At 39.1% G+C, this 16287-nt stretch overlaps 1 protein-coding gene across 13 annotated transcripts in view; it reads left to right on the top strand.

Annotated features, from left to right (window-relative positions):
* Positions 1–16287, top strand: part of LOC117964310 (nuclear receptor corepressor 1-like) — a 61917-nt gene that overhangs the window by 21741 nt on the left and 23889 nt on the right. For 12 of the 13 annotated variants that reach the window (XM_059000817.1, XM_059000813.1, XM_059000818.1 and 9 more), the window contains exons 14-19: positions 163–267; positions 8604–8737; positions 9231–9433; positions 10033–10149; positions 12812–12874; positions 15536–15672. In XM_059000817.1, coding sequence (XP_058856800.1) covers positions 163–267; positions 8604–8737; positions 9231–9433; positions 10033–10149; positions 12812–12874; positions 15536–15672 — 759 coding nt within the window. Of the gene's footprint in view, positions 1–162; positions 268–2899; positions 3333–8603; positions 8738–9230; positions 9434–10032; positions 10150–12811; positions 12875–15535; positions 15673–16287 lie in introns of those variants that run through there. The other variant, XM_059000814.1, reaches the window with a different exon arrangement.

Below are 16287 nucleotides of genomic sequence, written 5' to 3'. Positions count from 1 at the left end.
GGGAGATGAAATAAACCTGTTCTTTTGGGTAATGAATGTTTGTATTGTTGTAAATTGAGATCCTTGGTTTGTAAAGCATCATTTTGGGCTGTGTGTCTCAAGTCTTAGTTTTTCCTTTGTGTTTAAACACAAACGCTGCCTTCTTTTTATATTTGTTTTTAGAACGTAGCAGACTGTGTTTTATATTACTACTTAACAAAGAAGAATGAGAATTATAAGACCCTGGTAAGGCGTAACTATGGACGACGTAGAGGAAGGAACCACCAGGTGAGTAAACCTAGTCTTTTCCAACATGTTGGATTGAAAATATTAATACTGTAATACAAAACTGCTATGTTTTAGACAGCTCTATTTTGATTGATTTTAACTTTTTTTTTGTGCCGCACACTTAAGGTGAAGAATTCTACTTGTGTTTTAGAACACCTTTCTGTGTTACAGTTCTCACTGTGTAAAGTATGATTTTATAAATTCATACTTTTTACAAGGACATTTTTAAAGAAAACTTTTACCGTGGAGCCATTACCACAGTATCTCAAGATAAACAACAATATTGCATATACAGTGCGATGAATACATGCATTTGTTGCTTTTTGTCTTGTAAAAATACATTGGTTAATTTGATCACGTGTGAAACTGTTCTTTTCAGAATTTGTTTAAAAAAATAAACAACGGTTTGCTATTATGTAGACAACCTTTGTTTTTCTCACTGTAGAGAAGCAAGCATTTTGATTGCCTGACTCTTGGTGGCCATCTAGTGTACAACAGTTTTAGCTTTCTATTTGTTTAAAAAAAAATGGATCACCTGCAGTAAGGATATGTGCTTGATTCTTGTCACTAGAAAAGACTTCTGCTCAGCCAGTAGTATAATTTGCAAGAGATATCTCTAATCTGATCTGAAACTGGATACTGTATACTTAGTTGCTAGTAATTCCAAAGTTCCTTTGAAGCAGAGAAATGCTCTAAGAATTCCAAAGATGCATGCTCTGAGTCCCACAACACATTTAAACAACGTCTGTGGCCATAAAGGGGAAATGGTGCCATACACCGCAAAGCCTTTTATCGGTTAGGTGGTTCTTACTATTCTATAACATTTACCAGTTTTGCTTCTCAAAATGTTTCAGAACGATGGTAAATGCATTGTGAGTCTTATTTGCATCCCGGTTGTCAGCTTTGTACTATGTCAGGATTACAGTAACGAAAGTGTTCCAATAGCTGCTATTTCAAAATGAAATGAATCTCCTCCACATTCATGCCAAGCTTCCTGTTGTGTCTTTCACTGAAGCTGATGATAAACATTGTCCTTTTTGTTGGTTCCCAGCATGTGTGGGTATAGCGGAGAGGTACAGGAGAGGATGGTTTCGAGGCAGTCTGGGTTACACCATGTTCGCTCAGTACATACAGAGAGATAGATAAGCAGATGTTTGCCGCAGAGGAGCAGTTTTATGGAGCTTCACATTACAGTCAAGGGGAGAGCCTTTTAGTTGACATAAGCTGTATTCACTATGGTAATACATAGCTTTTTAACTGTGTTAAATGTACCATTTTTTTTTTAAATGTATATTTTTTTCTAGCTATATACTCTATGGAAAAGAATAATATGGAATTTGATTGTGCCATGATTCCATCAATAAACCCTTAAAGTATAACTTGGTTGAGTTCTCTAATTTTAGTAATAGCTTTTACACAGGACCGAAAAGTGGTTAAATTATGCAGCCCCTGTGTTTCTTAAATATGACCATTTTACAAGATGAATACTGTAAGGGGATCCTGACAAAACAGAAGATTGAATACAAGTAGAAATTTCTTCATGCTACTGTTTACACATTTTTTAGCAATGATTTGTTTTAGATCCTGAGATTACATGCTGTGAAGGTGAGTGTATACACCATCAGTGTAGGTGGTCTATGAACTGTAGGCGGTATTGTCAGTTTAATTTAAAAGGAAATGATCGAGTATTTAAGCTTGTTGTAGTTATTAACAACTTGGTCAAATGCAGGGTGTTTAATGTACTTTTTTGACATCAGTATTTTAATACATACATTGTCATTATAACAGTAGGTTAAGGAACTGTGATCTTTTGCATGTCTTTGTACCAGTGCACTTGTATTGAGGTTGGGATGGAGTTGCATCATGTTTCTGGAATCCTGCCCAGTAAGGGGTATTCTGTCTTGCAGAGGTGAGAAATCACACATGCTCTACGGGGAGAGTTAGGTCATCTCATGAAAAATGGTTAAAAAGATTTGTAGTATAAATCTGTGCTTGCAGAATAGCACAGCCAGCTATTAAACACCAAAGAGTAAGAAGTGACGACTATAAAAATGTGTCTTGGGACTAAAATCTTTTTGTACTGAATCAAGCTAGCAAAGATGATAATACTGTAGCAGTACTGTGTTTACTTAGGATGCTTTTGGCTACAGAGAAATTAAAATAAACCTATACCAGCCGAGGCATAAAATGAAAAGGTCATGCTTACATTATTTTTTTATTTTTTTTTTTTTTTTGTCAGTGGTTTAATTTGAATATAATTTAGAAGTGTAAATGTTAGAAACCTAAAATGCAAATCTGAAGTGCACCTAATGGTGACGCTCATTAGTTTAACTATAAGGTAGAAATCTGACCTGGCCCTGTAGAATTGTGACATCATCTGCCAGTTAAAGTAATTCTACCTATTAAATAGTTAAAAATAACATCATTTTAATAATTAAGCACTGCTTGCAAGCAAGCAAGGCTGCACACAAAGAGTTAAGTAAAAAAAAAAATTCTGAAAGGCTTCCCTTGTTTGCAGAGACATCCGTTCTAAACTAAAATTGCGTGTTGCGTAATCCACTTTTAGAGCGAGACTGCAGACTGATTAAATGAAATGCTCTCTGAAATCCAGGGAAGAGTGTGTTATACTGCCAGAGGAGAGAGCACACACAGAGAGTGAGGACAGGACAGAACAGAAAGGATCTGGTCTGCGTCGCCCCTGCACTTGCTAGTTAGTTGCAGCTCTTCGACCACCCCTTCAGCTCTGCAGCTGGTGGTACGGCCCAGTGATCTGACTAGACCAAAACTTGTTGTGCTGCTGTGAATGCCAATCAAACGGAGCACTCTGCAGGGATTACCTTGAGTGACCCTTGATAGATTAGAGTGTGCATGTGAGATGGGCGATTCTTCAGGCATCTTAAGCGCCAGGATGACACAATTTCCTGGAATATGCAGGGTGCTGGGTGCAGCCTTCCTAAGGAGCTCGGCGATGCTTCGCTTCTGTCCTCTGGAGCTTTATCTTGGGCACTGCAGATAGTCGGGCTGGTCAGGGCAAAGTGCTTTGAAACCAACTGATGAGCGTACAGGTACGTTATTGGCTAAACAAAAAGGTGACTCTGGCCGTCTAAATGGATCTCTGTGGCAGTCTGAATTTCCAGTGCTGACCGGGTGGTTTCATTAAATGATTTAACTCTCCCGGAGCAAGCTGAAAGCCTACTATTTAGCTGCATATTAGATTTATATTTAGCACAGTGAACGGTGATAGCTGTTGCTGATCTTTGACTTGCATACCTTAACTAATGCAGTAGGCTAAAGTTTAGGCCACTCTACACTGAAGTTGCAGTGTGTGCGTGTGTGTGTGTACCTTAACCCTTTCCTCGGTCATTCAGTTAGCATGCTCCTTTTAGAAGTGTTTTGGTTTTAAGCACTGCTGTGAGAGTTCAATGATAGCACACAATGAGTCTGCTTTAAATAGGTGAAGAATGTGAAGACAGAGTCTAACTGGTTTTGTGTAAAGCAAGCAGTGCAGACTATTTTCATGTTGGGTCCTGATTTTTAACATTAATAATAAAAAGTAATCCTATTTTATTTATTTATTTTACTGAATGTCATCAGAGTAAACACAAATGTTGCTTTGGTTGGAACCTTTATTATAATTAAATAAAGCAGAATGAACACATTTGCCAATTCCAGCTAATTTTAGATACTTTTCCCCCTTTGGAAATTTGAAAGGATGTAAAACAGTTTGAAAACCTACAGGGAATTTATTTATTTTATTTAAAATGCAGCGTTCACTGTGCAGTTCTTAATAAATGTCACATGCATTATTGGAATACCAAAGAGAGTCCCAATTCACAATAAAAAATGACAGTCTGATTCTCATTCCTTTTGAACAGCCTTCAGCTCCCTTACGGTGCAGGGCACCCATGCATCTGTGCCCTGTGCTTGGATACAGACACTTGTTTTGTTTCTGTAATAATGTTATTCTACAAACTCAGGTCCTGGCACATCTCCTTTCTCTCACAATTTGGTTTTCACATTCCTCTGCCCATCTGGTAACAGGATGGGATATTTGCATTGGCAAGGCCTGAGCCCACTCTAGTTGGGGGAACAGTGATGATACATTTTTCCTTCTTCGAAAGTAATTCCCATTTATCTTCTCATATACCAGCATTTTTTTTGTGTGTTATTTATGTAAACTGCAGTTGTGTGTTAGTTGCTTGCATTGAAATTCATTCTGAGTTCACAGGCTGCCTCTAGCTCCCTCGCATCACGTATTCGTACTCTGTTCGTTTGCACTGGTAGAGTATTTTGAATTCAGCAGGGTCATTGCAGACACGTTTTGTATTTGTCGTTGTGCCAATCACCATGCAAGCTCACTAACATATATATGTGATATAGATGGATCTAGATCTTTTTTATTCATCTAGAATTGCATCTCTCAGTATATGTGTTTGTGTGTGGTGAAAAGGCCCAGGTGGCAAAATTAGCACAAATTCAGTCAGATAGAATGGTAAACTGCATTATCCTCTGGGAGCTCTGTGGGATGTAGCCCACCAAGAGAATATAGACCACATAGCCCTTTACTGTGGGCTTAATAAGGTCTGGTGTCTATATATCATTAGAGACTGGTCTGTCCGTCCGTCCTTCCGTCAGTCCCCCCCAAAATACAAGATGTCTTTTATTTCATTAGTCTTGGTTAATGTTTTTGAAATTTACGCCAATAAGCATTTGATAGTTTCAGCAGGCAGATTTAAACAAAACAATGGCCCTGGGGCAGCTATACAAAAATCTGTAACAAATGATGCAATCTTTAATCCTCACTTTAAAATGAGCCAAACTCAATACTTTCAATGCTGTTTATATCATGATCTCTAAAAGCAGGGGAACATTTCAAAGATGATCTATTTTATGTATGCACAGTTGTTCCTTTATTTAAGCCCTGTGTTGAGAATAGCGCACAAAGCTTGTAGCACACAAGACAATACAGTATTTAATGCTTAGCCAGTATAGCTTTTTGCTTAAGTTCTAATGCAGCTTTTTAATGCTATCAGTGTGTTGCAAGAGTTAGTTTCCACTGACAAAGTTTGACTATTTTTTAAATTTTTTTGGAACCACCTGTGGAATGTTGCTCGATATGTTTGCATTCCAAAAGTGGGTACAAGGTGAGGACTAGGAAAGAATAATCTGTTCTTTAAGATGGCATGGGTCTCTCCCTGCTGCCAAGGTGAGTTTGTCACATACCGTACAGGGATAAACTGTTGTCACCTGCCAATAACCTTTTTGGGTCACCCTCAGAAGCTGCGTCTGTTTACAGGATACTGTTGTAATTAATTTGCATTTGGTTATGATGATCGCTTTAATCTTTGAAATATAGTTTAGCAACATAGTGCCTGTCAATGCAAGAGAATGTCTATGTGCTTACTGTTAAACCAGAATAGTATTCGCTTCAGCACCATTTATTCACTCAAATACCCTTTTTCACATCTCCCCTAATATTTTCCTTACATTGCTATAGAACTCCCCCAGAGGTTTCAAAGTTCAGTGAACGTTTTGTAAATATAGTCTTCAAGCGACTCCCAATTTCCAGACCCAAGTGAAAGCAGCCCAATTCCTGAAATAGTCACGTCATGCTAAAATAATGTATGATGACCTCTGACCCATTTTATTATACAAGACAAGTACAGATCAATTTTAAGCTCACTTTTAGACCACTGCAAGTGTGAAACAAACTGTTGATTTCTAATTCTTCAAGGGTCTAGAGATGTTACACAAGATGATGCTGACGAGCCCGCTTAAAAGGGGTCTTTATTCGAGATTTCCTTACCAACGATGTCACAGATAGAGTACAAGTTTTATTAGAACAAATGTCTTTCTTTTGGGAGACTTTTACTGAGGTTGCCCCTGACATGGAAAATATCACAGGACTCCTCATAATCTATGAAGGCATGACCCACTTGTTTTAGTAGTGTCATTACGTAGAAAATGACACAAACTGTTGTCTGCTGTTGACAATATCACACTCCCAGAGCTAGACTGCCACATTTATGGGGGCAGTAATATTATTGCATAATGCTTTAAACACGGACACATTTGTTGTGTGTTTTTTTTTTTAGTTTTTTTAATATAAAAAATAAAAAAACCGAGTGCTAGGTTTAAGTGGCAAGCTCATTTTAAAGGTCTATTTTCAGAATATGTATTTCCCAGTATTTTAGAAAAACTATATTGTGCCCTCTTGACAAGTTCAGCACAGCACTTTCAACATTCTTTTAATAGCTGAAATCATTCTGTATCTTTCTGTCCGTTATTAAATGATTCAGTGAACTCTGCTGTGGCCATTTTGTGCAATGTGATTGTAGCTCTGGGGGATGCAACTTACACAAGTATATTATCTGAGACACTTACAGATGGTTTCACAGACCGTGAGTAGCACTATTTGGGTAGTCCAGGATTTGTGCTAATCAGGGTCTGTGAAACCAGCTGTAGGAGGTGTAAGAGTTTAATACATTTTGGATTCAGAACACCAGGAATTAGTAGCATTGCTTTGGTAAGAGCCTGTGGTTCATTAATAATTGCAAAGCAGGTACTCTGGATTATATGCCACAAATGGCCTCTTAACAGTTGATCACCTCGCTCGATACTATACTGAGCATGCCCAGGTTATCCCCAAGCAGCTGTTAGACTTATGATGCAAATCCTGATTTAAGCCATCTTCAAATAACTTTCAACACTCAGTCACCCGAAGTCAAAGCTCATCAAAACGGATCCATATTATTGACAGCATAGTTACAAAACTGATTATTGAACAGATTATTGAAACCGATTACCTATAGCTGCGAATGCAAAATGCCTCCTCTGCAGTCCCAAATTTTGGGGTAATTAGTCAAGCTATTTAAAAAAAAAAAAAAAAAAAAAAATTTTTGTGTGTGCATTGCGTAAGTGTTTGACCTATTCACCCTTAATGCAGAACAATGTAACCTTTTGAAAGTTGTGATGTGCTTAAATTCCATTTTGATTGCTTCCTAGTTTACAAATTGTCGTCCCTGCCTTCCCTGATGCACTATAGAATTACAATACTAGAATGGTCACTAGTAGGAGATACAAAAATCGATTGTAATTAGAGCATGCGTTGATTACTGCTGTACATGCCTTATGCACAATTTGTTAAAATGCACACAATTCCTCATTCTGAACTAAAGCAACACAGTGCCTCTTGGTTTTACATAATGTAACCTTTGTTGGCATTACTTACTGCTATACGTTACTGATCAAAATGTTTTCATTCACCACTAGAGATTAACACAGTAAGTACTGTAAAACAGTGCATCTGAAACTAGACTCAAAGGTGATGTATTATCGACATGCCTTTCAGGGGAGGGGACTCCTTAGGATAAATGCAGATCATTGTCAAGGTTTTGTTTAATTACGCAGTGATCTCGCTTGTCTTCATGTCACAAATCAGAATATTCTTCTTTGAGCTGGCACTATGTAAATGTATAATGTGATCTTAATAAAATAGCAAGTGGAGCCCCCAGTTTCTCAGACATGGAGTCACGGGGCAACACGATTATATTTGTCTTTATTGCAGGATTGTTTTCTAAGAGCATTTTAATTTACGTTCCCTTTTTCTGACACATTGGAATTGAAGCGCAGACAGGCGTTTTGCAGCTTAGAGTCTAATGTAAATATTGTTTTAGAAAGAGTGAGTTGTCAAATGTAATTTCACTTACTTGTATTTCCTTTGCTATTTGATGATAGTTTGTAATTATTTTGAGTGTTCCTGGGTTCTGTCGCTCCAATAGTTGTCAATTATTCAGTGACATGTGATCCTTCTTACTCTTTAATGATTCTAACTTCTTATTCTTTTGATATTAGCCGTTACACTTCCTAAAAAAGGTAAATGAAACAGCATCACTGAGCAGGAATTTAAACCCACAAACCCACAGGAATTTAAACCCACAAATGCAGTATGATGCGATAACACATCTGTATGCGAAGCTGCCCAAATGTTTTGATCAAGATCAAGGTCTACAGAAGATGTTACTTTTACTCAGGTTGCAAGTTTGGGGAAATCCAGTTGTTCTCCACCCCATCCTGTTTATTAGAAGTGCTTTGTTTCTAAAATTATCAGACACCCCCAGTCTGAGCAATCAAGCTCTTGTTGAATCTGATCTGCAGTGACTTGCTTGATCACCTGCTGGGGAAAGCCTCGGGTAACCACAAAGGGAAAACAGGGCCTGCTTTGCAAGTACAGGATTCAGATCGTTTTAGTAAATTGGATGGATTTCTCCACCCCTTGTTTTGAATGGTCTGTCTTTTACTGGTATATCCATTGTAAAACTCATTGTGTGTTTCAGCAACAAATTACACGTCCTTCGCAAGAAGAAAAAGCAGAAGAAAAAACAGAGGAGGACAAATCCGAAAAAGTCGAGAAGAGAGAGGAAGAGGAGAAAAGGGAAGAGGAGGAGAACGATGATAAAGAGGAATCAAAGTACGAGAATTTCTATTTAAATTGTGATCCATGTCGATTCAAAGCCTTGTCTATCAGTGGGCAAACGTGAACTCTGGTTGCTTTAGAATGCATTTTAAAACAGTCTCTGGGTCTCCTTTTTTAAAAAAAAAAATTTATAGTGTTAAGTGCAAAAAGTGTTAGGGTACCATTTTCTATATGAATTTCACTCTTTACCAAAATGCAATTTATAACCTCAAAAGGTTAGTAATTCTGAAGAGTGCTAGCCATGGTTTTAAAATCCAGTTTAACTATTAAGTGAGAAAATAGATTTTTAAAGCATTGGTAAGCGCTCCTTTAAGTGACTGCTCTTACCTTGTTAGCATCACTGTGGGTTCCTGCACAGGCACATTTTAACCAGTGTGCTGCTGATGAAAATATGCTGCCACCTGGCTGTGGTTTTATAGAACATTTCTAAAATGGATCCCTATTCCTCTCCTCTCTCTCTCTCACTCTCTCACTCACTCGCTCTCAGGGACATCAACAAAGACAAAGACAAGTCAGACGGTGCCGGAGAGGAAGAGGAGGGGAAGGAGCAGGCCACGCCGCGAGGAAGGAAGACCGCCAACAGCCAGGGCCGTCGCAAAGGCAGGATCACTCGATCGATGGCCAGTGAGGCAGCTGCAGTGGCCTCAGAGGAGCCCCCCCCTCCCCCACCCCCTCCCGCCCCAGAGCCTGGTGAGGAACACTGCTGACTGAGTCACACTGTATCACTGCACTCGCTGTATCAGCACACCTGGAGCTTAAAGAGTAAGTAGCGGGGTTCTGAAAAATAAAGGGTTATACATTCCCACGTTCTGCTACAACCGTTTAAATAACGTACCTGTCATTTCTTTTCATTGTTAACATCCTGACTTTTTACACTTTACAACTTTAAAATGTTCAAAGCTGTTTTTAGAGTTTAAAGTTCTAAGTGTAAAAAGTTGTCAGGATGTTAACAATGAAAAGAAAAATGACAGATACCTTATTTAAACAGTTTAGCAACACGTGGGGCTGTATAACGCCATATTTTTCGGACCCCGCTACTACTCTTTAACCCCAAAGTGCCAAAAGCGAACTGGACTGTAATGAAACTTCAGTGTAGGGATATATCATAGTCAATCACGCTTGCAGTAAAATGCTATGCTTGTTAATGGAGCAGCTTCCTTTTCTTTCAAAGTGCTCTTTGTTGTTTTGTCTCTCCTAATACTGAGCTGCTCTGTTTTCATGGCCGCAGGATTCTTTTGTTTCGTGCCTGATTTTTTTATTTATTTTTTTCTCCTTGTTGATTTTTTCAGTGCTGCAAGAAATTAAAAGCAACATGTTTCAAGCACCCAAAACTGAGCCAGTGCAGAAGTGCACCCGGGATCAACCCAAGGCTCCACTGGGAGCCATGGAAATGCAGGCACACAGAGGTACATCTGAATTTCAAATCTGGTTCACCAAACCAAAGCAGGAATGGATACTGTGATGCTGAATGCTAGATATTCTAGAACATATACTCTCTTTGTTTATGCTGTGTCAGAAGCCTCTTTTATTGGAAGAGTTGGAGTTCCTGTAACTGTAACATGAAACAGCAGCAATTCACAACGGCATCTATTTAGTTTAGTTGTTTTTTTTACCTCTGTAAGTCCAGTGACAAAATACTATTTTTTTCTAAAATAATATTAGAGTGGAAAAACGACTCAGAACAAGGTTTATTTATTGGGAAAATATATTTTCTTGCTAGGTTAGTCAAGATAATATACAAAACTGAGAAGATTTGTGTTTTATTAAGTCTGAAGTCCACTAGTTTTGTAATATTACTTCTGTGTTCAATGTCACTGAAATAAGCACCTACAGTAAATAGGGTCCAATGTGAAGAGTAATACATGGAATATCAGCAATGGAAATAAGACTCACATTGCACAGCAGTTTGCTGGTTTTACTAAGAGTTTTTAATAAGACACACGTGAGCTTGTTACCTATACACACTGGGGCTAATCAAGCCTCTAGTAAATACTCAATAAACCTGAGTTCAGGAGAGGGTAACTGTCATTAAGTCCCCAACTGGGTTATTTTCTCAGTACCCTGTATTCTTAACCTTGCAGTGTAACTTTTAAGTTAATAATAGATTTAATACCGCAGACCTCACAATACCTTAGCAGATGTACAGTGCTAAGCTTAGTAAATCTCCTGTGTCCATCATAGTGGCAACAGATTGACTAGTCCAAACATTTGGCATTACATGTATTTAGTTTCTTTTAGTATTTCTCGTAGGTGACAGATACCTGTTTACAACCTGAAATAGCGATTTATATCGAGGCCTTTTAGGTTTAAATTCATTGCAAGGTTTCTATATCTTTGGATATTACATAACTTGTATGCACAAAGACAGCCATTCTTTATACAGTATAACACTGAAATAGAAATGAAACCTACTCCAGATCCTCAAATACAGTGAAAAACAGGTTTCCTGGAATCTGATGTGTGTTTTTTTTGTTTTTGTTTTGTTTAGTGTTTCTGGAATCTGTAAAGCTCATTTTTCTTGCCGTTCCCCCACATTATATTTTGACTTCTTGGTACTAAATAAACTCAGTTGATTCTTCATTCTGGCACGTCTCCTAGATACAATACCCACCCCCAGATACCGGTTTGGCAGTGTTCAGAACACAGGGCGCACCTTTACACAGCTTTGAAGCTGTTCCTGTACAAAACCCACAATGCCATTTACAGAACTATACCGATTTCAAACCTTTCAAACATTGCTCACAACAGTAAGTCTATTGTTGTATTTGACTGTGAACTTTGTGTAAAGCTGTCAATGAGTAGCCAGCTGCTGTTTCATTGTACGTCATTATGTTTTCGTCCTGAAATAATCTGTGTGCGTATAGTAGACATTGCATATAATATATGAGCAAGTAATCGTCTGGTTTTATTTGAATGCTCAAATATTTACTGTAATGGGTTGAAACCGTTGAGATACAGCATAGGATTTGCGAATGACAACCATAAACTTGTTAGCACTTTTATTTGAATGCTTTTAACAGTGAGAAGGAGGCTGTGTGGTCCAGTGGTTAAAGAAAAGGCCTTGTAACCAGGAGGTCCCCAGTTGAAATCCTGGCTCACTCACTGTGTGACCCTGAGCAAGTCACTTAACCTCCTTGTGCTCCGTCTTTTGGGTGAGACATTGTTGTAAGTGACTCTGCAGCTGATGCAAGCCCGCAGGCGCCCGTCCAGGCTATAGGGGTCACTGGTGCGCGGTGAGCCAAGTACACCCATGCCGACCTAACCCTTGTCCCTGGCCACTGCTGCTTTCCTATATGAAGAATAATCTTTTATTAGACGTGAGAGGATGATGCATTGAATGAAGTTGCCAAATAATTCTGGTGATTGCATAGACATATCTCTAGCATTTTTGTGGGGCAGTATTTTTATTTATTTTTATTTGTTTTTTTATTCATAGTTTTGCTTTGCAGTCCATTCAGACAAATAGTTTGTTCAGCTGTTGTTTGATAAGTTTACAAATCTTCCAAAACAAAGTCGTTGTTGATTTGTGCATAAAACCGTGGCTGGAGTTTTAAAAGTTTCGGGTGGGCGAGTTAAGGAGTTGACGTGAGTGGTTTGGCATTGAAACTGAACTTAGTTTTCTTTCAGGATTAAACACATTTAATATGGAGTCATTTTTAAAGAATGTATTTCTTTAGTATTTTGATTACAGTTTAACTTTTGTAAACTGATTTTGCTGCGGCCTCAATAGCTGAAAGGTATATTGTATTGGGTTGAAATCTTGTGACTGGCTACTAGTATAGAACAGTGAAGTCAGCACAGTACAATCTCATATCTCTCTCCAAACAGTCGTCTCCCCCCCCCCCCCCTCTCTCTCTCTCTCTCTCTCTCTCTCTCTCTCTCTCTCTCTCTCTCTCTCTCTCTCTCTGTCTCTCTCTCTGTCTCCAAACTTGGAGACGGATCTGCTGACGGCTTCCTGCTGCTTTCAGGAATGGCCTGAGCAGCCCTCAGTGTAAACAGATTATTAGATTGTAAGTAGTGCGAAAGAGGTCTCTTCGCTGTCTGATGGGATTGTTGCTGTAATTGCAGCTTCTGCAGAGCCTGTGGAGACCTCCCGCTGGACAGAGGAAGAAATGGAAGTGGCCAAGAAAGGTAGGCTTGTTTCCCTTCAACACAGTCCTTGCACTGGATGTGCCGGCTTGTTTTTTCACTTTATTATTTAGTGCAGCATGTTCCTGGAATTTCCAGTTGAAACCAAAGGGGCACATTGCAAATCAGGTTTACTCCTGTGTGTGTGTCTTTGGCCTTTTAACTTGAGCTGTGCTGTGAAGTCTCTGTTGTGCATGCTGCTTGATATACTGGCCCTGTCTGGCCCCTTTAGGAAATAACGAAGTCGGACAGTTTTGGTTGCACTGAAAGATTTTCTTATATAATTTATGGAAGCAATTTGTAGCAGCTCTTTATCTTTTTTTTTTTTTTAACTGGACTTTTATTCTGGGACATGCTGTTGGTCTGCCGTTCCCTTCACTTTGAACACTGCGGATATGAAGAGTTGGGGACTGTAATGTTATGCTGTAGATTTTTCTTGTGTTTTATAACTTGCATATCAACCTTCACACACTTTGTATAGACCAGTCTAAAGGTAGATTTTTCTTGTTTTTTTACATGCAGTCCAAGTTTTCACGGCTGAAGTGAAATCTAATTTCTAATCATACTGTACTGGAAATTTGGTTTGTGGTTTAAAGAGCTTGCATTTCCCATGAATTCATTTTGTTCAGGCAAATTAAAGCAATTTAGCTTAGACTTGCATGCAGACCTGATTTTTATCTGGTATGGATTAACATCACATATATCAAATTGGGTCTGTGTCTAAAGTTTAAAGTGCAAACTCTTCATCAGCAGTCTTTGCGGGTTGCTTTATCGACCTGGGCTTAACTACTGGTCTAAAAAACTGCCTATTATTAAAATCCTTAGGTTCTTTCGTTGGAGCCCAGCCACTAAGGAATTCAATTGGGTGCAACAGGTTTTATTTAAGAGCCCTTATGTCTGCAAACAAAATGGATTTTAACATTTAAGCCATTCCTTTTTATGCTGAAATCTACCTGTAAGTAAGAAGAATGTGAAAACCTCACAGAAGAGGTCTGGTTTATGTTGGGGAGGGGGGCTTTGTTAATGTTACGTTAGCAGCAGTGTGGGGGTCAGAGAAAGGTTTGCATATTCCCTGAGTTGTAATTAATGGTTCCGAGCCAATTATGCAGAACTAAAGGTTACCAGGGTGTTGAGTTGCCACTGTTTATGGTATAGATGCCTCTCTCTGTTAATGGGATGATATTGAGGCCAGTGTGGCTGTAGACAATTTCAACACAAGTGTCTTGGAAACCGTGGGAGGCTGTATACATTACCTTTTTAAGTCGCTTGACGTTCTTGCACAAACTGTAGAGGGGCTATGGCACAAACTGTAAATAAAGAGGATTTATGATGGAAGAGAAGTCCAAATAAATAAGATTTACAGCAGCACTAAAGTCTTTCCTTAACATTATGCTGGATTATGTTTTAGTTTAAGAGTAATGTATGCATGTACATGCTGCTGTTTACTACTCTAATGTGAAGGACACACAGGTGGTTTTCTTTGAATTTATAAACACTATTTTTAAGGGAAACACACAGATTACAGACAGATAATAACGAACAATAATCAATTCAAAACAAGCTGAAAAGATGCATTTGCTAGTAATATAATGCTGAATATAGGTTTCACCAAATAAGGAAAATTTGATCCATGAATGTTTATCGAGGCTTGCAAAATAAAAGCCATAGCGAGCAATCATTGATTTGTCAATGTATTTGTTGCATTTGCTTTCAGCACTGTCATGAAACTGTTATAGATGGGCTATCCGAGACTGGTTAGTTGTCGTGTTGAGTGGTCTTTTCTAGACCCCCATGCAGGGCTGCAGTGCTGAAATCAATACGTTTCTAAAAACCAATGGAAGACAAAGTAAAATAAACACCTGTCTCATAACACGTCCATAGATCCCGCTGTCGCCTAGGACTGTGTGCTCCAATTCACAGCTCCACATGTTACTTCTTATCCTTCACTCTCCCGAGAGAAGCCATGCAAGGGGGAAGAGTTGGGGTCACAAAGTTCTCTGCTGTTAAGCTGCAGCTCAAGTCAAATCCCCACCTTGGATAGCTGTTGCTAAGCTGCTCTTAACAGTTTATTGAAACCTGATTTAGGAATGTATGCTGGCAAGCAGAGCAAGTTTGAAAGCTGTCTTGGTTAGAGACAGACAGTGGGTTGTGAGCCATGTCCTTTGTCTGGACACAGGTGCTGTCTGAAGGGGGGTTCGCACAAAGTTTTCTGCCCGTTTGCACAGTGCGGTTTTTTGTTTATGATAACTTCAGAACTAATAATCTAGTGACTTTGCATGGACATTTATTTGTCCATACTGTGAATCTAGGTCACGAGTGACCTAATGTTTTGAAGGAGCTGACCTCTGACTGGCTCTCTGATTTGTAATTAACCTGTTCATTGTGCTTCAGCCTGCGATTCTATTCCATCTGAAGAGGAAAAGGGTTAGCATCAGTAATGAATTAGCAGGCCTATGACTTGCATTCTGGTTACCCGTACAGTCTCAATATTCAGGTTCTTGGTTTTGCTGTTAGTATTTTTATTTGACACCGTTATACACGATTGCATTTACTATTAACTGTTTTTTTTCTCATTATTTTCCGAGGGTTGTTGGTAAATTACAAATAGCTTGGTTAATTAACTCCCATCAAAACAGCTCTTGACCTACATATTCCATTTCACAGGATTGGTGGAGCATGGGCGCAACTGGGGATCCATTGCCAAGATGGTGGGCACCAAAAGCGAGGCCCAGTGCAAGAACTTCTACTTCAACTACAAGAGGCGGCACAACCTGGACAACCTGCTGCAGCAGCACAAGCAAGTAAGCAGTCTGAGCCAATTAAAGGTGTTGCTTTTTCTTATTCGCGCTTTTAACATTATCACACCTCCATTTTCTTGTGCTGGTTCTTTTCTTGTGTTTTACACTTCAGTTTTGAACACGTATTCCAAATGCAATCCTATTGATAAAACGTTGCTGCTGCTTCGTGGTACCTAATCACTTTATGCAGCGGAGTTCAAACTCATTCCAGTGGTCAAGCTGCCTTCTGATGTAACCTACAGCAAAGGTACCGGGATACAGCAGTTTATCTCTGCCAGTGGTTCACAACTCCGGCCCTTGAGATCCAGCCCAGATATTTATTCCAACCAAGTACCAAATTACTAAATTTGATCCGGGTCAATTTGCTAATTTTTAGGATTTGATGGACCTTAAGGAGACTGGAGTTGGGAACCACAGATCTCGTGTTGTATTTGAAATATTTGCGTATTTAGCAAAGCAGCGTGCTCAACCCCAAATACAGCAGTTTGGTGCAAAGCGCCTATTGTGTAGTTACTGAGGGTTTAAGAAAACGAGTGTGCAGTGGACACTGGGGTTTGGATGTAGAGGATTCTTGATGCAGTTTCCGAATGGGGCTAATGTGTGTGGGTGTGTACCGCT

Source organism: Acipenser ruthenus, chromosome 26 (assembly GCF_902713425.1).
Source record: "Acipenser ruthenus chromosome 26, fAciRut3.2 maternal haplotype, whole genome shotgun sequence".
Classification (NCBI taxonomy): domain Eukaryota; kingdom Metazoa; phylum Chordata; class Actinopteri; order Acipenseriformes; family Acipenseridae; genus Acipenser; species Acipenser ruthenus.
Note: the sequence above shows the minus strand (reverse complement) of the source record. Positions and strands in the feature narration are given on the sequence as shown.